Below are 22,863 nucleotides of genomic sequence, written 5' to 3' on the forward strand. Positions count from 1 at the left end.
CATAACTAATCAGATATATTACACAGCATCAAATTACTAGCTGTAATTTCATTACATTTAATAACATCTAATTGTGTAGTTTATATAAAAGCTATTACTTGAAACAAGTCTATAAATTCAGAATCAGCCAGACCGATGTAAACTAAATGTTTTACATTTCCACCTGGAACGAAAACACACTAGATTTCATTTCTTAAAAATTAATTAATGTAAATTTCATTTTATATCATTTCTGTTGTTAACAGCTTAAAAGCTAAAAATAGAGGTGCCTAGCTGGCTCAGTGTTGACCCTTGATCTCTGGGGGCTGAGTTCAAGTTCCATGTTAGGTGTAGAGATCACTTAAAATCTTTAAAAAAAAAAAAAAAGAAAGAAAAAGAAAAATGTGGCGCCTGGGTGGCTCAGTTGGTTAAGCATCTGCCTTTGGCTTGGATCATGATCTCCAGGTGCTGGGATGATCCCCACCTTAGGCTCCCTGCTAGTGGGAAGTCTGCTTCTCCCTCTTCCCCTCCACCCCGCTCATGCTCAAGCACTCTCAATTAAATAAAATCTATTAAAAAAAAATTTCTTGGGGTGCCTTGGTGGCTCGGTGGGTTTAAAGCCTTTGCCTTCGGCTCAGGTCATGATCCCAGGGTCCTGGGATCAAGCCCCGAGTAGGGCTCTCTGCTCAGCGGGGAGCCTGCTTTCCTCCTCTCTGCCTGCTTGTGATCTCTGTCTGTCAAATAAATAAATAAAACCAAAGAAACATCACAACTAAATGCAATATATAATCTTGGATTAAAAAAAAAAAAAGACAGTGGGACAACAGGCAAAATCTAAACATCTGTAGATTAAAATCTATTCTATCAGTGTTAACCTTTTAGTTTTGGTAATTTTACTATAGTCATGTAATAGAATGTTCTTGTTTTTAGGAAACGTACTGAAGTATTTAGAGGTGAATGGCAGTTCTGCAACTCACCCTCAAAATTTCCGGAAAAAACCCAGTAGTCCAAACTAAGGTGGGACAACTAGATAGAGGAAGTATGGGTCATCTGTACTGTATTTACAACTTTACTATAAATTGAAGTAAAAAGCTTTTAAAGCTCTCCCTTTAGACCACAACCCCTCCAACTACCATCCCATTTCTCTCATGTCTTTACAGCAATCTACCTGAAAGCCTATCCAGGCTCACTGTCTCTACCTCTTCTCCTTCTGTCTGCTCACAAACCCACACAATTCAGGGTTTCAGTCCTACTGCTCCCTCAAAACTCCACCTATCAAAACACCAATATGATAATGTTGCCAACTCCATTCTCGCCCTATTCTAAATTAATTGTCACAAGTGATGACTCTTTCTACTAAACACAGTCATCAAGTATCTGACCTCCAGGTACTTTTTCAAGATTCTCCTCCTACCTCTTGGACCTGTGCTTGGGCTCCATCCATCACTGGTTCCCCCTCCTCTGTTTACTATCCATTCACTGTCCTATCTCTACATGTCTAATAGGGATCTCAAACTTAACCTGGCCAAACTGAACTCATTGTCTCCCCTATCTCTCATCATAGCACTCCACAATCTTGTTCATCACAATTAGTGAAAACTTCATTTTTCCAGTTGCTACAGATATATAAACTGTCAAGGTATCCTTGGTTCCTTCATCACTCCCTACACCCAGTTCTTCCATCTTTGCTCAAAATAGAAGAGTCTAGGGCTGGCTGGGTGGTTCAGTTAACCCTCTGACTCTTGGTTTCAGTTCAGATCACGATTTCATGGGTCATGGGATCGAGCCCCACACTGGGCTCCACATTCAAAGTAAAGTCTGCTTGAAAGATTCTCTCCCTCTGCTCCTCCCCACTCACGCTATCGCTGCCCCTCTCTCTCTCAGATTAATAAATAAATAAATCTTTAAAAAAAAAAAAGAAAATAGATTCTAATCATCCATCACCACTACCACAAACACCTTAATAGCTCTGGTCCCACTATTACCATCTCTACCTACAATTATAATCTTCTCCTAACTAGTCTCCCTGATCCCATCCCACCAGCTCACCATGGTCTATTCTGAGAGATTTCCCTTTCAAAGATAAATCTCATCACAACTGTCCCTTCTAAAAACCCTTCCAGGAGACCTGGGTGATCAGTTGGTTGAGGGTCCAACTCTTGATTACAGCTCAGGTCATGATCTCAGGGTCATGAGATTGAGCCCTGCATGGTGCTCTGCTCTCAGCAGAGTCCCCTTGTCCCTCTCCTTCTGCTCCTCCCTGGCTTGTGCATGTGTATGTGCTCACTCCCAAATAAGTAAGTAAAATCTTTAAAAGGAAAGAAAAAGAAAGAAAGAAAGAAAGAAAGAAAGAAAGAAAGACAGACAAACCTATCCGTGGGGGTGCCTGGGTGGCTCAGTGAGTTAAAGCCTCTGCCTTCAGCTCAGGTCATGATCTCAGGGTCCTGGGATCGAGTCCCACATCAGGCTCTCTGATCAGTGGGGAGCCTGCTTCCTCCTCTCTCTCTCTCTGCCTGCCTCTCTGCCTACTTGTGATCTGTCAAATAAATAAATAAAATCTTAAAAAAAAAAAAAAAAAACTATCCATGGCGTCCTCTCATTCTGTTCCTATCTACCACTTCTCCATTTCCTGTGGCTCTCCTGCTCTACTCCAGTCATGATGGCCTCCTTATTGACTAGAAAGGCAGTGAGCACGCATGGACTTTGGCTGTCCCCCTCTGCTTGGGTCACTCATCCCCATTTAGCACCTACTTGCCTGCTCATCGCAGTCCCTTACCTTCTGTAAGCCTCTGCTCATGCAGCACCATATAGGTGAGGACTTTCCCAATCATCCAATGTGAAAAAATCAAAACCAACCCCCTGCCAGTTGTCTCATTCTTCCTCACCCTATCTTTCTCCGAAGTCTTCAACATGCCACAATTACTTATTATTTTGTCCGTATCTCCTCTCTGTATCTGTGTTGTCCAACAGAAATAACACAAGCTACAAATACAAGCTACATATATAATATTTTCCTGTAGCAACTTAAAGTAAAAAGAAATAGGTGAAATCAACATAAAAATTATCCATGAGCTATTTTATATTCTTTTTCAAGAGTCTTCAAAATCCAGTGTATATTTTATACATACCCAACAACTGAACTTGGACTAGCCACATTTCAATTGCTCAGAGAGGCACTTTGTGGACAGTGGCTGCTCTAATGGGCAGTGTCATTCTACAGCCTATGCTTCAGGACTAAGTTCCTACCTTCCATTTAATTCTCTAAGAACCTAAAGCACTCCTTAGTAGTAAACACTTAAAAATCTGTTAAATCAGTCATTTAAAAACTGCCAAGATCAGGGGTAGCTGGTGGCTCATTTGATTAAGTGTCCAGCTCCTGATTTTTGATTCAGGTCATGATCTAGGTCATTGGTTGTGAGATGGAGTCCCACGACAGGCCCACACTCAGCAGTGAGTCTGCTTGAGAATCTCTCCTTCTGCCCCTCCCCCAAGTCAGGCACACTCATACACACACACACACAGGCTAGGCTCTCTCTCAAAATAAATCTTAGTAAAATAAAAAATAAAAACTGCTAAGATCCAAGATCAGCAAAACAGAACCATATGCAAAAAGATAACATAATGGCAAGTTACCAAGCTTTCTCAAACCAGAAAAATATACAGAATGGAAAAGACTTGGTGAAATAACATGAAAGGTCATTTGTTGTATTATAATTCTTAAAGAAAAAAATTGTCTAAGACAAGAAAAGTACCCCTCCTGTGATACGAACAAAGGTAGTTATTTTCTATATTTAACCAACAGTTACTTAGGGCAAGGAAGGCTGGCTGACATAGGTCAGAGGTAGGACTCTTCACTTGGTCATCATTACAAACACAGTGAGTCACCAACTTCCAGCCTCAAAACACCTCAACTGTCAAAAGAAACTCTGATGATGCATGGAGATTCTGATTAGATTTCAATGTCCTACGAATAACAAAGGTACTGAAGACTTTTCATTTCCCGAGGCAATACATGTAGCCAACAGCATGTGGGGTTCGCTTTGGTTTAAGCAACTTCAAGCATGACTATGGGTCCCTAAATCTCCAAACTCATTTCATTTCACTCATGTGCATTTGTTTTAAGTACTCCCCAACTATTTATTCTAATTATTTTATCCTTCATACACCTAGATTTTTCCTTTGTGCTTATTTTCTTTTGTTTTTTTGTTTTGTTTTGTTTTCTCTTCCCCCACCTGTTTTTCACAAACCAACTTGTATAAAACTCCCTTTCGAGACTAACATGCCATGGAATTGCAGAAAATCCTCACTTGTTCTTGCCATCTGTTGTGTGATGATCTAAATACATATCCACAGGAGAAGCTAATCCAAATAATTTCAAATATCACATTAGTGTAGAGCAACAATTCTCATTATATAGTATGTGGACTCCTGGGGGCCCCCGAGACTGTCAAGAGGGAAGGAATCAAAAGCATTTTTTTTTTCCAAGATTTTATTTGTCAGAGAGAGATAGCACAAGCAGTGGGGGCAGCAGGCGGAGGAAAAAGTACCCCCCCCCCCCCCCCGTGATCAAGGAGCCGGATGCAGGGCTCCATCCTAGGACCCTGGGACCATGACCTGAGCTGAAGTCAGATGCTTAACTGACTGAGCCACCCAGGCATCCCATCAAAACTATTTTTATAACACTAAGATGTTATTTGCCCTTTTCACTGTGTTGACATTTGCACTGAAGCAAACCGGGCAAAAACAAGGGTTGGTAAACTGCTGGCGGCTTGGCATGAATCAAGGCAGCGGCACTCAGCTGTAGTCATCATTACATTCTTCACAAGCATTCACAGTAAAATACCATCCAAGTTTCATTTTTAAATGTCCTCGATGAAGCAGTAAAAACTATCGATTTTCTTCAGTAACCCTTAGGTACACGTCTTGTCAACAACTATGTGAAGAAAAGGACAGTATGCATAAAGTGCTCCAGCTATCTCTCACAGCTTTTCCTGAAGAAAAAGCACCGTGCAGTGTGGTTTGAGATGCAAGACTGAATCAGCCTCTTTTCTTCTCAGAGCACCATTTCTGCTTGAAAGAGCTACAGACAAACTATGTTTATTTAAGCTTGCATATCCGGCGGACCTTTTCTCAAAAGAGAGTAAGGTCAAACAGTCACTTCAAGAAAAACTAACAGTATTTGTTGCCAATGACTAAGTTGGAGATTTTAAGTAAAAAAGTCAAAATTTTGGCCAACTGTAAGCTCTGACAGTTTCCCAGTATTTAAGGATAAAGGAGCCATACAAAGTGCAAGAGAGTAGAGAGGATTCTAACCTATTAGTACAGAATTCACTGATAGGATTTCACACTGATATGATATCCCACATTTCAACTAGCCTTTAAAAAACTACCACTTGTTGAGTTTTGATGTGGGAGCAAAGAATATCCACAATTATCTAAAAAGATGATTAAAATATCCCTTTCCTTTTCCAACTATACATCTGTGTGAGGCTGGATTTTCTTCATACACTTCATACACTTGTTTGAGTGGTAGTCAGTTACACGTTAAGTTCTACCAGATACTGACCTACCAAGAAGTCTGCCAATTTACTCTCTAGCTTATGAGTGCCTATTCCTTCACACTCTTGCCAACACCAGATATTATCAATCTTGTTCATTTTTCCCAACGTGATTGGCAAAAATTCCCATTACAATTGTCATTCACCCAGTAACTAGTAAAACTAAGCATCTTTTCCTAAGTACATTGGCCTTTCAGATATTTCCTTCTGAACTCCCACCTTTTTTGTATATTTTACTTTTATTTTCTGTACGTTTTTGTACTGTGTTTTCTCCCTCTTTGAAATTAATAGTTATTTATCTCCTATTTTTCTAAAGATTTTATTTATTTTTGTGAGTGGGAGCGCATACAGACATGGGGGGGGCAGTCAGAGGGAGAAGCAGGCTCCCCATGGCAGGGAGCCCCATGTGATGCGGAGCTTGATCCCAGGACTCTGGGATCATGACCTGAGCCGAAGGCAGATGCTTAACTGACTGACCCAGGTGCCTCTCCCTAATCTATTTTTTTTTAATATTTTATTTATTTATTTGGCAGAGATCACAAGTAGGCAGAGAGGCAGGCAGAGAGAGAGGGGGGAAGCAGGCTCCCCGCTGAGCAGAGAGCCCGATGTGGGACTCGATCCCAGGACCCTGAGATCATGACCTGAGCCGAAGGCAGAGGCTTACCCCACTGAGCCACCCAGGTGCCCTAATCTATTTTTTTAAAACAGTATCCCAAGTCAATTTCACATCTAGATAGATTTTAGGGATCCTAAAAGCTACCAGTCTAGACCCAAAGTACAAAGTATTATTCACAACACACTCATATTCTAAGAAGAAATGTGAAAGGTTTTTATGTGCATATGAGACACAAACCATGGGTTTATGCAGGAATAATTACCTTTTTTTAAAAAGATTTATTTATTTGACACAGAGAGAGAGAACACGCAGAAGCAGGGGGAGCAGCAGAGGGAGAAGCAGGCTCCCAGCTGAGCAAGGAGCCCGATGCGGAGCTCAATCCCAGGACCCTGAGATCATGACCTGAACCGAAGGCAGCCGCTTAACTGACTGAGCCACCCAGCAACCCCGGTATAATTATATTTTATTTTCAATTGCCACACGTAAATACACAAGCTTATTAATACGAGACAATACCACTTAGGTGTCAGATACTCCAAGGAATCCTTTACAAACATAATTTAATTCCTGGCAATCTTGTGCATTAAGTTTTATTGCCCCTATTTCTAGATAAACTGAGAGGTGTGGCGAGTTTAATCGGTGTGCCCAGGATCACAGAGCTGAACAAGGATTCTAACTGAAATCTAGGTGATTCCAAGCAAAATGTCACTGGCCCTCCCTCCTGCTGTGCTTTGCTGTGGCCCCTAATTTTGCTCAGTTAATCGTGTGTGCACACAGAAGTGTCTCATTTTTCTCCAATGGTTCATTCTATCACTTGAAATGCCTTAATAAATAAAAATCAGAACACCAGGTGTTTTAGTCATCACTACTGATGACCATCTTGTCATACACAACCTAAAAAAGGTAATATAACAACACAGTCAGTCTTACTACGGGGTTCCTCATCACATCACAATTTACCGTTAATTACCCTGTCAGAGGGTGTCCTCAGAACAGCCTTAAATCCCACAGTTTATTGGGGCACAGTCATTTTCATGGAGTACTTCAAAGGTAAAAGCATTTCAAGATGATCTCTGGGGAGCAGAACCCCGAAGTAATCTAGGTATCAAGCCTTGCATGATGATCCCAAAAACCATCTGCTAAATGGCATTAACTAAACTGACTGACCTCTGAAAGTTAAACACATCAAGAATTAAAGTAATAGTCACTCCTCAAGCACCCAGGCTGTTCTCACCCCCATTCTAGGCTCAGCCTTAACCACTATCCAGCCTCACAGTTGAGCATCTCTAATCCCAAACAGCTTGTAGTTCCCCCGCACACACCAGGGTATTTCACACTCACATGCCTTGGCTCCTGCTGTCCCTCCTGCCTTTTCCATTCCCACTGCACAGAGCCTCCATCTACCTTCACATCCCTCCTCTGAACCTATGCATGTCTGGCTGTACCAGTACCCACCTAAGCCTAGTGCCCCCCAACCTGTGTTTCTGGGGCATACCACACATACTCATGACATATTTACACCTTCTCTTTCCCTGCAGAGATATTCATCCACCCTCTGGATCAATGCCACAGTGAGCCACTGCTGATGTTCAAGATAAAAATATCACCCAGGAGAACAAAGTGAGAGCCACTATGCTCCATGTACTTTTTTTCAGAACAAGTATCTTATTCTTTCTAGCTCCTGAAATCTAGCATTCAACTGACCTTGAGCACAAGTGCTCAAACTATGCTTGTTAAACTAAAAGTTTACATCTGGGGTGCCTGGGTGGCTCAGTGGGTTAAGCCGCTGCCTTCGGCTCAGGTCATGATCTCGGGGTCCTGGGATCGAGTCCCGCATCGGGCTCTCTGCTCAGCAGGGAGCCTGCTTCCCCCCCCCCTCTCTCTGCCTGCCTCTCCATCTACTTGTGATCTCTCTCTGTCAAATAAATAAATAAAATCTTTTTAATAAATAAATAAATAAAAATTTACATCTGCCATGGGAAATAAATTCATTTCTGAAACTCAAAAATGCAGAAGTTGGTAAATTAGCACCCAAAAAATTCTAAGATTATTTTAAAATTAAAATTTTCAGGTAGCTCCTGCCGGGTGTGAGTGTCGCCAGCCCCTTCCCCAGGAGACCGTTGCAGTTGGTCGCTTTCTGCTCCTCGGTAACCATGTGCGACCGAAAGGCCGTGATCAAAAACGCCGACATGTCGGAGGAGATGCAACAGGACTCGGTGGAGTGTGCAACTCAGGCGTTGGAGAAATATAACATAGAGAAGGACATTGCGGCCCATATTAAAAAGGAGTTTGACAAGAAGTACAACCCCACCTGGCACTGCATCGTGGGGAGGAACTTCGGTAGTTATGTGACACATGAAACCAAACACTTCATCTACTTCTACCTGGGCCAGGTGGCCATTCTTCTGTTCAAATCTGGTTAAACGCATGGACTGTGTCACACACCCAGTGATCCATCCAAAACCAAGGACTGCAGCCTAAATTCCAAATACCAGAGACTGAAATCTTCAGCCTTGCCTAGGGGAACACCTCAATCTTTGAACCTTTATTGTGTTGTGTTGTGCAGGGTATTCTCTGTACAAATTTGTTGTGGTTATAAAACAATTAGCAAAACAGCTTACATTTGTATTTATTTTCTATTCCATACCTCTGCCCCATGTTTTTTCTCCTCAAAATCCATTCCTTTAATAAATCTGTTGGAGAAGTGAAAAAAAAAAAATTTTTTTTTTCAGGGCACCTGGGTGGCTCAGTTTGTTACCCTCTGCCTTCAGCTCAGGTCATGATCTCGGGGTCCTGGGATCAAGCCCCACATCGGGCTCTCTGCTCAGTGGGGAGCCTGCTTCCCCCCTCTCTCTGCCTGCCTCTCTGCCTACTTGTGACCTCTCTGTCAAATAAATAAAATATCTTTTAAAAAATTAAATTAAAATTTTCAACCACACTTTTCTCTCTCAAAAAACAAAAAACAAGAGCTTCAACATTTTTCCAAGAGCAGCTAACTTTTAAAACAAACATTTGGTAATCACTTTTTTTTAAAGTAGGCTCCACGTCCAGCGTAGAACCCAATGCTGCACTTGAACTCGCCACCCTAGATCCAGACTGGAGCTGAAATGAAGAGCCCAATATTTAACTGACTGAGCCATCCAGGTGCCCCTAAAACAGACATTTGGGAGTCATGGGGGAGAACACAATCACTTTTCAAACAGCTTTACCATCATAGGTTCCTTTTGTTTTAAAGGATCTTTTAAACGTTGATGTGCAATGTTACATTAGCTTCCGGTGTACAACCAGCAATTCAACTAGTCTGTATGTTGTGCTCTGCTCACCACAAGTGTAGCCATCATCTCCCGCCACACAAGGCTACTACAGCACCATGGACTACATTCCCTATGGCCTCCTTGCATCCCCATGACTTACTCCCTAACTGGAAGCCACACAGGTTCTTTTAATTAAGCCCCCCAATCATCATCTGCCCACCTAGGGAAGCTGATGTAGCACTCTGCTTTGGAAACTAGTTTTTAATCAATTTTTACTCAAAATATGACTTAGTAGAGTTCTCACTGCAATAAAATATTATTAGTCCCTGAGGTACAATCCCAAATTCAAGGTGCTAAGAATGGGAGAATACAAACCCTATGTATTCGAGCTAAAAGTTATCAGAACTTAATTGTTACAGTTTTTAGATTAATTTTCACATACAAAGGGCACAAATGAATAAGGACCTAGACTTGTCAGAGTTAGCACAACACCCATGATATAAAGAATAAGGCTATACCTAGAGTCATACAGTCATCCATGCTTGAAAAGACAATTTTTAACCAAACTGTCTTATTGCATACTTCATTGAAAACTGCTGTCTTGAGCTCACTCTGGCAGCATGTATACTAAAACTGGAACAATACAGGGAAGATTAGCATGGCCCCTGTGCAAGGATGACCCACAAATTCGTAAAGAGTTTCATAACAAAAAAAAAAAAAGAAGAAGAAGAAAAAGAAAACTGCCCGCTTGGTTGTCTTATGATTAACCACGTCAATATAAGTTAAGTATTTTTGGCAGAGCACTTACAAATTTAAATGTGCAGGTCTCCTGACATAGCAATTCCCAATCTAAGAATTTACCTTAGTAATACCTAAGTAATACCTAACCAATAGTCCTAGGACATAAAAAGACACTCAACTGAGACTACTATGAAAAGAACAGTTAAACTGCTACATACCAAGGCGCCTGGGTGGCTCAGTGGGTTAAAGCCTCTGCCTTCAGCTCAGGTCATGATCCCAGGGTCCTGGGATCCAGGCCCCACATCGGGCTCCCTGCTCAGCACAGAGCCTGCTTCTCCCTCACCTCTGCCTGCCACTCCCCCTGCCTGTGCTGTCAAATAAATAAAATCTTAAAAAAAAAAAAAAAAGTTTGTTGATACATGCATAGAAGAATTTCTGGAATATATGAAACTACCAGCTCTAAGACCAGGGAAATACATGGAGATGATTTTCTTGTGTTTTGAATTCATTTGAATGCAATACATACATAAAAATTCAAGTTGTTTACTTAATATATATACTACTATATCTAGGTTATACAGTAATTTCAAAAAAGGTATTACACACCCAGTGAAATAAAAACAAACACACCACCACAGATTTCTACTTACATGAGTCCATAACCAAAACCAGAACAAAAGTTTTCTGTATTTCTGTTATCACCAAATATAATCTACATCCAGCCTTCATACTTAAATCCTGATGGCAAAAATACAACAGCTGCTGCTGTTACTCTGGAATAATACCACATTGATGCTTTACACACGTTGTCCCCAGGATCCTATCAGGCAGTATTCACCATTCAAACCTCCCCAGACCTCAATTTCCTCAGCATTAATCAACATCATGTATTTAGAAAATGGAGTTGGGATTCAACCCAGATCTCGGACCTCACATCCCACATTCTCTGGCAATACCTTTCAGTCCAACAAGGGCCCATGGCACAAGCACCAGAGCTCCTCATCAAAAAGTTCCAGCACAATTTCTCCCTCTTCTCTCTCAATCCTTAACAATATTCCAAATTTAAAAGACTTCTTTCTGCAAGCCAGGATCTTACTAAATTTGTTAAGGAGGTGGGACAACCAGGCACGGTGGACTCCACTCCAGACACTCCTACCTCTTTTGCAATCTAAAACATACCCGGTGAGTCACAATCACATGCCTGAGATAACGCCAGGGCATCTACTTCCTCCTGCCCTCTGTTCTACTCTCATACCTCCTTAGGGCCCCCTCCAGCTTCTCTGCAATTCATTTGTATTAAGATTAAGCTGCTAAAAAAAAAAAAAAAACCTTCAAGGAAGAAGCGGTTTGCCTTCCATCTTACGATAGGATGTCCAGATACCTTTATTCTGTAGTAAGCCCCAGACTACCTGAACTTCTCTCTTTCCTACAGGAAGACAATAAATCAACCTTCAAAGAAGCCAAACAAGACTTCTTTTTTTCTTCAGAGAAAGCAAGAAATAGGACATCTCTGCTCCAACTTGCCACTGCAAACATGATCAGGCTGCTGTGTAAGCTACTTTCAGGATATGACAACTTAAATGAGAGGAATGAAGGCAGGGCAGAGTCAAAGGAAGGGGAAAATGGGGTTCCATTAATTTCTTGCAGTGCCATGGGCAAGTCACTTCTCTCAGGCCTTTATGGAGAATCCTTTGGTAGAACTAATAGCACTAAAAAAATATGTTATGGTGTCTCATTTTTATTGGTATCCCTTTCTTAAAATAGCAGATATTTAACACATTTTGAAAGTAGTATTTGGGGGCGCCTGGGTGGCTCAGTGGGTTAAAGCCTCTGCTTTCGGATCAGGTCGTGATCCCAGGGTCCTGGGATCGAGCCCCGAGTAGGGCTCTCTGCTCAGCGGGGAGCCTGCTTCCTCCTCTCTCTGCCTGCTTCTCTGCCTACTTGTGATCTCTGTCAAATAAATAAATAAAATCTTTAAAAAAAAAAAAAAAAGTAGTATTTGACTAATCAAAGGACTTGCATAAACCAAGTCCTAAAAAGAGTTACTGAGATCTAGTCACTGGTTTCAAATCAACTGATTATAACAGATCACCTAGTTTTGGTGACCACTGAGGCCAAAACCAGGATTCATAATTTGAGGAGAAAGCTGCTTTACCAAAGACCAGATTTTTCAATATGCAAAAATGAGGGAATTTAGGGTACTTACAACAAAAGTTTCTTGTATTTCTTATAGCTAAATTTTTATGAATAAAATGGAAGGAATGCTTTACTTATTCCAGCATCCTAAAATAACAAAGTGATTGAAGTATTTTAAACTTAGCCCATGATATCCATAAATGTACTGGCCAATAGATTCAACCTTGTTTGTCAAATCAAGTCTTTAACTTTTTAATTTCAGTTAGTTAACATACTCAAATCAAGTCTTTTTTTTTTTAAGATTTTAAGGTTTTTTTTTAAGATTTTTTTTAAGATTTTTAAGATTTTTTAAGATTTTAAGATCACAAGTAGGCAGAGAGGCAGGCAGAGAGGGGGAAGCAGGTTCCCCACTGAGCAGAAAGCCCGATGTGGGGCTCAATCCCAGGACTCTGAGATCATGACCAGAGCCAAAGGCAGAGGCTCAACCCACTGAGGCACCCAGGCACCCCCCACCTTTTTTTTTCTGACAGAGAGAGAGAGTGTGCACAAGCAGGGGGAGCAGCAGAGAAAGGGAGAAGCACGTTCTCCACTGAGCAGAGAGCCTGATGCAGGGCTGGATCATGACCAGAGCCAAAGGCAGACACTTAACCGACTGAGCCACCCAGGCACCCCTAAAAACAAGTCTTTAGATAACCACAGAAAAGCACTGCACCTGGTCTACACTGCCTTGAAACCTAAGACAGCTTCAAAGGAGTTTCCAAATGTATATTTAATAAAAAGTAGAATGGGTAACCTAGAAAGTAAGCTCAGTCACCAGAAATGTTGAAACAGATGCCAGAAAGCAGGTCAACTGAAACAAGTCTTGTCCACTGGCAAGAGGATCTACTAAACTTAGGACTCTTCCATCTCTAGCAGGTTATAAATAGAACATGCTCACAGATATTTCTGGAAAGTTAAAAAAAAAAATGAGATACTAATAAATGAATCCTGAAAGAAAGGCTATATTCCAGGTTGCTCCAAAATTCATAAATCACTCTCCATCTATCTAATGCCAAACCCAAAGGATGCAACTTACCACCATCCCCGCTCACATGAATCCATCTAAATCACAAACTTTCAGTGGTATTCTATACAGCTGATGACACCTTCCTTATCCACAGGCTTTTTCTTTCGTTGTCCCCCGCCCCCATGAATCTCCCAGAAGCAGTTCACTCTGCTTGCTTCCTTTACCTTAATGGCCTCTCTCACTCTCTTTTGCTGGTCTCTCTTTTCTCCTAAAGCCCCATACTCAGTCCCTTTGTAATCTTGTCTGATCCCATGATTTTAAACATCACAAGCTAGTGACATCTCCAATTTTCACCTCCAATTCCTACCCTCCAAATTGGTATTTCCAACTACCGAATGACTTCTTCTCTCAACTTTCTAACAAGTGGGGGTACCTAGGTGGCTCAGTCGGTTAAGCATCTGCCTTCAGCTCAGGTCATGATCCCAGGGTTCTGGGATCGAGCCCCACGTCAAGCTATCTGCTCAGCGGGAAACCTGCTTCTCCCTCTCCCACTCCCCCTGCTTGTGTTCCCTCTCTCTCTGTAAAATAAATAAAATCTTAAAAGGAAAAAAAAAAAAAAAAACTAACAAGCATCAGAGACATAATATGCCAAAAGTGAAGCTCCTGATTTCTACCCAAGAATTTGTTCCTTCCCCAATACTCTCCATTCTGATAAATGGCACCACCTTCCATTCCATCTAGTTTTTCTCACCAAAAAAATCTTCTTGTCCTGCTTTACTCTTCTCCTAATTCTCATCTAATCCATCAGCAAATCCTCTTAGTTCTTTCTTAGAAATATACAGACACTGACCACTATTCATCACCTCCAAAGCTAATTAATATGATCTCTTGCCAGGATATTACAATGAGAACTGCCTCCCCATTTCTAGTGCTAAATGTATTTTTCAGATATTTTATGTTCCAATCACTTTGAGGAAACTAGTCCTGCTCTCCTTCCATTTATGTAAGAGAATTTACAAAGATGGTCACCATCAATTCCGTCCTCTCCGTACATTCATGCCACTCTACCATCAAGAGATGAAGACTAAAAAAAAAAAAGAGAGAGAGAGAGATGGAGACTATCTCCATACTTCCTTGAATCTATGCTGGCCTTGTGACTTGCCCTGATTGACAAAATGGATAGGATAATGTGCCAATTCTGGGCCTAGCCTTTAAGAAGTCTAACAGCTTCTACCTACTCTCACTTGGTCACCAAGGGCTACTACACAGCACTGAGATACCATGTGGGGAGAAGTCATGTGCATCAGCACAAAGAGGCCAGCCATGTGAATGAAGCCTTCTTGGACCTTTTAGACCAGCTCAGCCAAGGACCCAGCATGACACCATGTGGAACAGAACCAACCACCAAGCAAACCCACAGAATCATGAGGAAGAATAAGTTGTTTTGAGTCACTAGGTTTTGGGGTAGTTTATTAAGAAGAAATAACTGAAACACCATGATAGCAATGGACTCAACTTCTAAACAACTAACTGATAATGCCAGCTAAAGACTTAGACCACTCTCAACTTATAGTTCCACTTGGAGTGCCTGGTAAGCTCAGCTAGTGGAGCATGAAACTACTGATCTCAGGGTTGTGAGTTTGAGCCCTGCCCTGAGGTCACTTAAAAATAAAAACAACACAAAACAAAACGTATAGTTTCATTAGATTCCTCAAAGAATACATCTATAATAATTTCAAACTACTTCCTAGTCAAGTTAAATGGTCTCATGATAATTCTCTAAAATGCATAATTTATGTACTATGTATTCCCCTTCAGGGCAACAAAGTCCACATACTATATTAATATTTATAACTGTTTATTTACCAATACTTGGCAAACAGCAATTTCAGACCATGATAAATTACACCCTCAGTTTTAATGGAGCACTGGAAAGTGTATTTGCCACCAGCTTTCAAGCAAAACCCTGCAAGACCAAGCCAGTTTTTAAAACATCAGATTTATGGGGCAGAGTTCCTAACTAAAAACGCCAATCCCATCCCTTGGTCACCGCTACCACACTGCCACCTCCTGTCTTGTGACTCTAGAAGCTTGAATCAGAGGCAAGAGTCAATAAAGGAAACTTGGCTAAGAATAGCACAGCCGTTTTCCATCCTCCCAGAACAAACCCACCACCAAAGCTGGTGGATAAATAAATCATACCATAATAAATGGATAAATCATACAATTCAAAAATTAGTTACTTCTAGGGAAGGTGACTGCTGAAGATAATTACAATAAAATTGTTTAAATAAATATCCAGGAAGCTCAACAGCTTCACTTTAATAGAAAATCCAAGACCTATATAACAACACATTAACTGCAATGGTATGGCTCATTAAAGGATTTCAAAGTATGACAAAGATCATTTCGCTCTTGCTGACTGCCAGAAAGAGGTACACATGCAAAAGCAACTGAACTGCCATATTACAGAAAATACAAATTCCATACAGGGAAGACCCCACATCTCTCTAATTCCAAAAGGTATTTTTAAGCCCCAGCTGATAACTCATTTCAAGTTGAATGGCAAAACTCAGAACAAAATATGCCCCCTGTTAGTTTATTATAGTGGCATTTGGCATGAACAGAGAATGCAAGTGATCACACAAATCAAAAGGAAAGCCAGAAACAGAAGCCAAGATTCTCAATTCCCACTGGCTCCAGGCACATGTCATGTTTCCATAATGTCTTCCTTGTTACTGTGGACAGTCCCACAGAAGCGACTTATCAACATTCATTTATACATATATATTTTCTTAATTCAAATAATGCCAAAGTTAAGAAATCTTTTACTCTCTCTCTCAAGCTGTACTAAAAGAACAATATGAAATCAAGAAAATCTTGTTGGCTACAATTACTTAAAGCAGTCATGCATTACTGACCTTAAACTGAGCGTCCCAACGACACTGCTTAGGAAACTTTCATGGCTGGTAAAGAATCCTAACAGTCAGAACCTCAAGTCTCTGTATGTGTGAGAAGCTGCTCTAATTCACAAGACTCACCAGTCCCTAACTGATAAGCAAGGAGCAGCACAGCTATTCGTGCCTATGTTTAAATGTTCAGCATTAAAAACAGCTTTTATTGGCCTGAGCCAACAGGATCATGTGCCTGGCTAATGGATACATTGCTGGTTGTGGCACCATCTTCCTACTCCATATACAGCAGCTGTTAAAATGCAGCACTTTTAGGGTGCCTGGGTGGCTCAGTCGTTAGGCATCTGCCCTCTGCTCAGCTCATGATCCCGGCTCCCTGCTCCGGGCTCCCTGCTCCAAGGGAAGCCTGTTCTCCCTCTCCCTCTCCCACTCCCCCTGCTTGTGTCCCCTCTCTCGCTCTGTCAAATAAATTTAAAAAAAAAAAAAAAAAAAGGGAGCACTTTTAAATAGACATTTAAATTAAGATACATTTAAAATCCTAGTAACTTTTATACATGCTATGTCTATCTAATTTAACTGTTAAACCATTATTCTAATACAGAAATAAGTTGTTGGCTTTATTTTCTTTTTTAAGGAAACAAAGAACAAAATCATGTGAGCTTAGAAACCAGTCTGTTTTAATGGAGCCTTCCAGAAAAATATTAACAACGATATGCTACCATTTTGTCTATCCTTCATTGAAATATGTTTTGGCTTCATATAATCTTACTCAATGCTGAAAGCTAAATCATGAGCAAGTTTAAGCCATAAAAAAAAATGTGAAAATTTTTCATAACTTAAAAAAGTCATGGAAAACAAACTAAAACCACCATCCTGTCAGTTCCCCAGTGTCAGCGACTTTCCCATTCTCTCTCCCATGCCCAACAGCCCACAACATAACAAAAAAGGAAATCGGTGCTATTTACATAATCGCATAGGGGCACATATGCAGTCCCACAAGATACCAGTGGCTCTTCCAACCAAACTGAGCTGTAGTCTTCAAAAATCACAATTTTCACAGCCACCCTTGCCCCCAAAGCAGGGTGGGGAGTGGGGTGAGTACTTAAGATTATACTTCATGGGGTGCCTGGGTGGCTCAGTCATTAAATGTCTGCTTCGGCCAAAAAAAAAAAAAAAAAAAAGGTTATACTTCAGAGTGACGCCAAGTACTCATATGCTGTATTCTTTACCTTAGCAACAGAGAGTGCAAGACTATCACAGATATTCACCTCAATCTTCTCTTCATTCTGGACACAGGGGATCTCAAGCTCGGTAAAATAATGCTATAATCTTCCCCCAACTGAGGGGTATCTGAATGCAGAAAAGCAACATTCCTTCCACATTCCCCTGAGACTTCGGTAATCAGGAGCTAAGCTTGGTCAGAACCAAGCTCCACAGTGCCCCTTCCTGAAAGGTTCTGTGCCCAGCTCAGCTCCCAGTCACAGTTGGGCCAGTATACCAAGCATCAAATCGCCTCCAGTGCCTGCTCCCCTATTTAGTTGCTGCAATCCCATTCATGCATCTCAGAGTGCTGCCATAAGCATTCTTCAGCACCAGGCTCCCAACATGCCTTGCACAGCAGGTATAAAGGTCACTGCTGCACATGTGGGTGTGCCGGTCTCAGATGCCCATATGATGATGGGACGGAATGCAGCGACTGCTAAGCACAACAGAACTCCACCCAGAAGTCCAGCAGGCTCACTTGGCAAAGACTGGTCTGCAGCATTCAACTTCACTGTCACCGATATATCACTTCTTGACCTTTCTATAGGAGCTAGGCATGGCTCACCAAAGTGATCTTCTCAGCCCCCTCCCAAAGCCTATTCACACAGTTCAACAGTCCAAATAAGGGAACTGCATCCCAGTTTAAAGCTTCAGTTAAAACAAAGTTGTAATATAATTAGATTTCCCTGGGCAGGGAAAAGAAACCTCTACTTTCCTTTTTTGCCAATTCAATCCTAGAAAAGGACTTACTTGTTCTCCCTATCAGTAGAAAGTTGTCTCCTATGTCCTCATTTCTATTTGTTAGTAACATCTCATTTAAAATCTTAAGTGTTTCAACGTAAGCGACATCAGCCTGAAATTTTAATTTACATTGCTAAAGCAAAAAAACTCCCATTGATAAATACTTGCTGCCCCTGGTGGCATGGTACCTTATATGCTTCCCTAAAACAAACTCCTATTCGTTATAAAGTAACAAGTAAGTATGTTTTTAGGTTGGGCAAAAGCCTTTAAGAGTAAAACAGGCAGTTACCAGATGTTTTCAATTTCATTCCCTACAGGTGGAGGGAAATTCACACCAGACTGGAAAAGAAAATCAGGAGAGCAAAGCAAAGCAATCTACATTTCCATGCAGGTCCATAAATTGTATTTGAAAAATGCCAGACATTAAATGTTTAAATTTAGAAACTCTCAAATGTTAAAATGCCAGTCCTTCGACGCAACCATGTGCCTCTTTTTTATCCAACATTTGAAGAAAATTAGGACACAGGGGCTAAACATGAAACCAATTAGAATTTGCAGAATGTACCTACATTTTTCCCACCCTAGATATACAATTCAGACTATGCCTTTAAATTTTTAAGGAGATGTGCCTTTTTCCTCAATTTTCCACTTCCTATTAAATGGAGATCAGTTTAGATACTTTTCAGTACATGTTCTATTATTTTAGAAGCTCTTAAAAAATAATTCCCTTCTACTATGTGAAATAACTTGACCTCACGAAAATTCCCAACTAGAACTAAATCTGTCTCATCACGCAAATCCTTTTTCAACTATCCTAATAAAAACTAAGCACATGAACAAGAGAAATCCACAAAAATCCATCTCTCTTCACAAAAACAAGGCTTGTGAAAACGCTTTACCTAAAACAGAGCTCAATACAGAAATAGGCCCAGGATGACATTTTGTGTAGCCACCTCTCTGCAGAGCACCAGGGAAATGCATAGCACTCCTCTCCCGCCCTCTAGCACACCACTCACCAATACCTAACCAGACACAGACACAGGCAGCCCTACTTAAGATTAACTTTCAGCTTACTGCTTAGCCCGAGTTAGGAGCAGGGAGATGGGAAGAGAGAAAGGCAGAAACCCTAACCCCACCTTGCACAACTCAGAAAAGCACAAACTAAACCTAGCACGGCAGTATGGAAGCGCTGCCACTCAAGTTAGTTACAGAGCAGGGATCGGGCCTGCTCTTGAAGAGAAGAGGAGCCATTTCTTCAAAATACACCAGCGGTTAAAACAGTCTGCAAACATTCTGTAAAGGGACACACTACACTTGCGCTCCAAAAAGTGCAATTCCCTTGCTTAAGTAGTACAAGTCTTTAGTCCTCACGATATCTTGGTGGTTATTTGTAAGCGAGTATATGGGGCGGCTAGGGGACGCGGGGAGGAGAGTGAAGGGGATGGAAGACAAAGGCTGGTTTGCAGCAACCTGTGTTAACTCCTGAGTGACTGAAAGGCGCTTCTGGGCAGAAGCCCAGGCGTTCACTCACGTGTTCCAATCAGCAAATTCCTCTTTTCTCAGATATACAGACGACCTCCCAGGCTTCTCAGACTCATCGCCGCCAACTCAGGACAGCGAAGGAAAGACATTCCACACCCACACGTGTCTGCAGCTGCTTTCTTCTACCGTGAACTTACAGGTGGGGAGTGGGGGAGGGTCACCCACTGCTTCCTAATTCCTACAGATTCCCAAAACTGCCCTTCAAGACTTTGATTTCCTATTGTAGCAACTTAGAGAACATATAGGTGTGATAGCTTCTATACCAATAACCCGGTGGCAGGAGCCACGGACGAGACCTTTATTCCCTACCAGCGCACGCACACACACCTGCCATAAACTTCAATGCAAGGAATAAACAACGGAAAAGCCAAGCCGTTCAGCATACAGTAATCCAAAAAACCGTCAGAGGAAAAGAAGTTGTTTTCAGCTGTGTTGAAATCTCTTTTCCCAATAAGGGAGAACAGAATTAATGAAAATGCGATAAATAAGCTCACCTTTGTCTTTTTGGGACAGAGTGCTCAACTTCCATTAATTTCCCGTGCAGTTCCACTTTACCTGCGGATACACAAGAAGTGCAAGACAGTTGGCGGGGTTTAGCGGCTCTTCCCGAAGGACCCGGAGAGCCTAAACCGGGACCCAAGTGATTTCCTGATACCCCCCACCCCGCCCCCGGAACCGGATGCGTCTCAGGCAGGGAGGGCAGCCCGGCCACGCGCGGGAGGAAAGCTGACCCCTCAGAGCTGTGTATAACTTACAGGTGGGTGAGGAGTAGGGTCCATTGGCTGGCCTACCACTTGGGTAACATTCTAGCCCCAGGCCTCCAGCGCCCAGCTCAGGGTTCACTCAACTCTACGACAGCCGCAGGACTGACGCGGCCCTTCCGCCCACCTTCCCCCCGCACTCCCATAAAACAAACTCTGGCTTTTTTTTCGGGAGGGGACCCCGAGCCCTTCTCCCGGCTTCTAGCCCAGGCCCTCCAGGAACGGAGTAGCTGGAGAGGCTGGAGGACCGCAGGGTTGGCGCAGACAAGAGTGCACGGCCAGACACATCTCAGCGCAGAACGAACAAGGCGCGAAGGAGTGCGCGACGCCTGCCACACGGGCTGCGGGGCGGGGAGGACTCGAGCATGCCTCGCCACTCACGGTTCCCCGCCGCGCCTAGCTTGCCCCGCCAACCCCGGAGCCGCGGCCAGGACGAAGAGAGCAACGGGGGACCGGGCGCGGCGGTTGGGGCTCCCTTGCCGGCGACCACTGGCCGCTCTCGCCCACCTGCCCCCTGGCTTGTAGGACGCGGGGAAGGTGGAGCGTGGAACCCGGGTCGCACTGGCCTGCGTCCCTCAGGATCCAGAGGAAGCACCGGGCCGCCGGCGCTAGGCACCAACCAGCCCGCGTCCTCACTCCGCAGCAGGGTCGAGGCCACTTTGCATTCTCCCATGCCTGGGGTCTAAGGCGAACCGGGGGAGACTGAGAAACCAACACCATAAATAATAATGTGCAAAGAGAGAAAGGAGGGGGGAGAGAAACGGGAGAACCCGCTTGGCCCCTAAGGCCCGGCGTGCCGGGGACTGGAGCCCGCGCCTGGGCCCGGCCCGGGCGGGGCGATCGGGGAAGGTCCGGCGCTCGCGATCGCGCCTCCTCCAGCCCCGCTCCCCTCGGAGCCCGCGCGGCGGCTTTCTGACAGCGCGTCCGTTGTCCGCCTGCAAAGCTCCGGCGGGAGGAGGGGAGCCGCGGGGGGCCGGGTTGGAGCCCAAGCTGAAGAGAGCACCCCAGACCTCACGCGTGTGGGCGCCCGGGCCTCGCCCCACCTCCCCGCCGCCCTCCGCCGGGCCTGGGGCCCTGCGTGGACGCCCCCGGCGGCAGCCACGGGCCTGGCTCCGGGTCCCCAACCCCGGCAGGCCCGGGCCGGCGGCGCAGAGCTGGGGCAGGCGCGCCGGCGGGGCTGGTGCGGGCCCACCTGAAAGCGCCTCGATGGCTTTGAGGGCCCAGCTCTCGTCCGGACAGTCCACGAACGCGTAGCCCGTCTTCACTAGGAAGGGTCCCGACACTGGGATCTTGGCGTCCTTGAAGATACTTTCCAGGTCCGTAGGGACGGCATTCTCGCTTAGGTTTCCGATATACAGTTTGTTCATTGTGAAGAGTGGTTGTTTTTTTAAAATTCAGAGAAAAACGAAAAATTAAAACCACCCACAGTGATGGAGGGCTTCGGCGGGTTTTGTTCCCCTCGTCTTCTCGCCGTTAAAACACACAAACACAGTAAGAACCAAGGACAAGAACGAGGAGCGAAAAATCAAATCCGAAGGTTCTTGTTTTTCTTTTTCTGGGTATTAAAAAAAAAGAAAAGAAAAAGCCTTGCAGCAACCCAAACGTATCAACGAGTCTTCCTAACTCTGAGGAGGAGGCGGGATTAGCGAGAAAAAGGAGAGGGGGGGGGGGAGAACTACTTTTTGTCTCTTCCTCCCCAACCCCTTTGGCATCGGCCAGCGGACTGTGAAAATATCACACTACGTGAGGACAGGCGCCGCCTCCCCCATAAAAAAACCCAGAAGGGTGACTGGCAGGAGGAAGGGGGGGAAGGGGTGGAGGGAGGAAGGCGCAGGAGGCGGAAAAAATCCGCTCCGAGTGTCCGGCTTTTTGAATGAGCCACGTGTTCAAACTACAAATCAACGTCTCACGTGAGGAATCCCAGCGCCTCAATTAGAGTGGGTTTCGGGGGAAAAAAAGCGAGAGGAGGAAGAGGGGGAGGGGAAATGAGCATGAGCAAGGGACCCTGAGAGGGGGAGGAGGAAGAAGGCGAAAAATGCTAAAGGAGCCTCAGCCGGGGTGCAGAGGGGAGCGCGGCTGGCGGCCCTGATTGTCACAACAGAGTTTAGAAAGGGTTATCTGGTCGGGGCGGATCCTGAGGGGGAGGGGAGGAAAAAAGGGAGGGTTGGTTGTTTTTTTTTTAAATGAGATATGGGTGGAGGTGCTAACTAGGCAATTTCTCAGCTCTAGTTACCGGAGTTTCAAATATTCGATTTTTAAAAATAGGTAATTAACAAAACCAAAGAGTCCCAATTTCGAACCCGCCTTGTGGCTTTGATGACATTTGAAGTGTAACCCCGGCAAAGCCGCAAGCA

At 43.5% G+C, this 22,863-nt stretch overlaps 2 protein-coding genes and 1 non-coding gene across 6 annotated transcripts in view; 2 read left to right on the forward strand and 1 right to left on the reverse strand.

The window, feature by feature from the left end:
* The window catches only part of IGF2BP3 (insulin like growth factor 2 mRNA binding protein 3), a 141,953-nt gene extending 119,668 nt beyond the window's left edge, over window positions 1–22,285 (reverse strand). The window contains exons 1-2 of one of the 4 annotated variants that reach the window (XM_047694118.1): window positions 21,702–22,277; window positions 20,243–20,303 (exon numbers count right to left, since the gene is read on the reverse strand). In XM_047694118.1, coding sequence (XP_047550074.1) covers window positions 20,243–20,303; window positions 21,702–21,876 — 236 coding nt within the window. In that variant the 5' untranslated portion in view covers window positions 21,877–22,277. Of the gene's footprint in view, window positions 1–11,104; window positions 11,189–20,242; window positions 20,304–21,701 lie in introns of those variants that run through there. The other 3 variants (XM_047694119.1, XM_047694121.1, XM_047694120.1) reach the window with 3 other exon arrangements.
* Window positions 8,231–8,872, forward strand: LOC125080377 (dynein light chain 1, cytoplasmic). Its single transcript, XM_047694125.1, has one exon. The coding sequence runs from the start codon at window positions 8,307–8,309 to the stop codon at window positions 8,574–8,576; it is 270 nt and encodes an 89-aa protein (XP_047550081.1). The 5' UTR covers window positions 8,231–8,306; the 3' UTR covers window positions 8,577–8,872.
* LOC125081511 (U6 spliceosomal RNA) lies at window positions 10,011–10,117 on the forward strand. Its single transcript, XR_007121716.1, has one exon. It is a non-coding gene; the product is annotated as a U6 spliceosomal RNA (small nuclear RNA).
* Window positions 22,286–22,863: the final 578 nt, after the last annotated feature.

Source organism: Lutra lutra, chromosome 11, assembly GCF_902655055.1.
Source record: "Lutra lutra chromosome 11, mLutLut1.2, whole genome shotgun sequence".
Classification (NCBI taxonomy): Eukaryota; Metazoa; Chordata; class Mammalia; order Carnivora; family Mustelidae; genus Lutra; species Lutra lutra.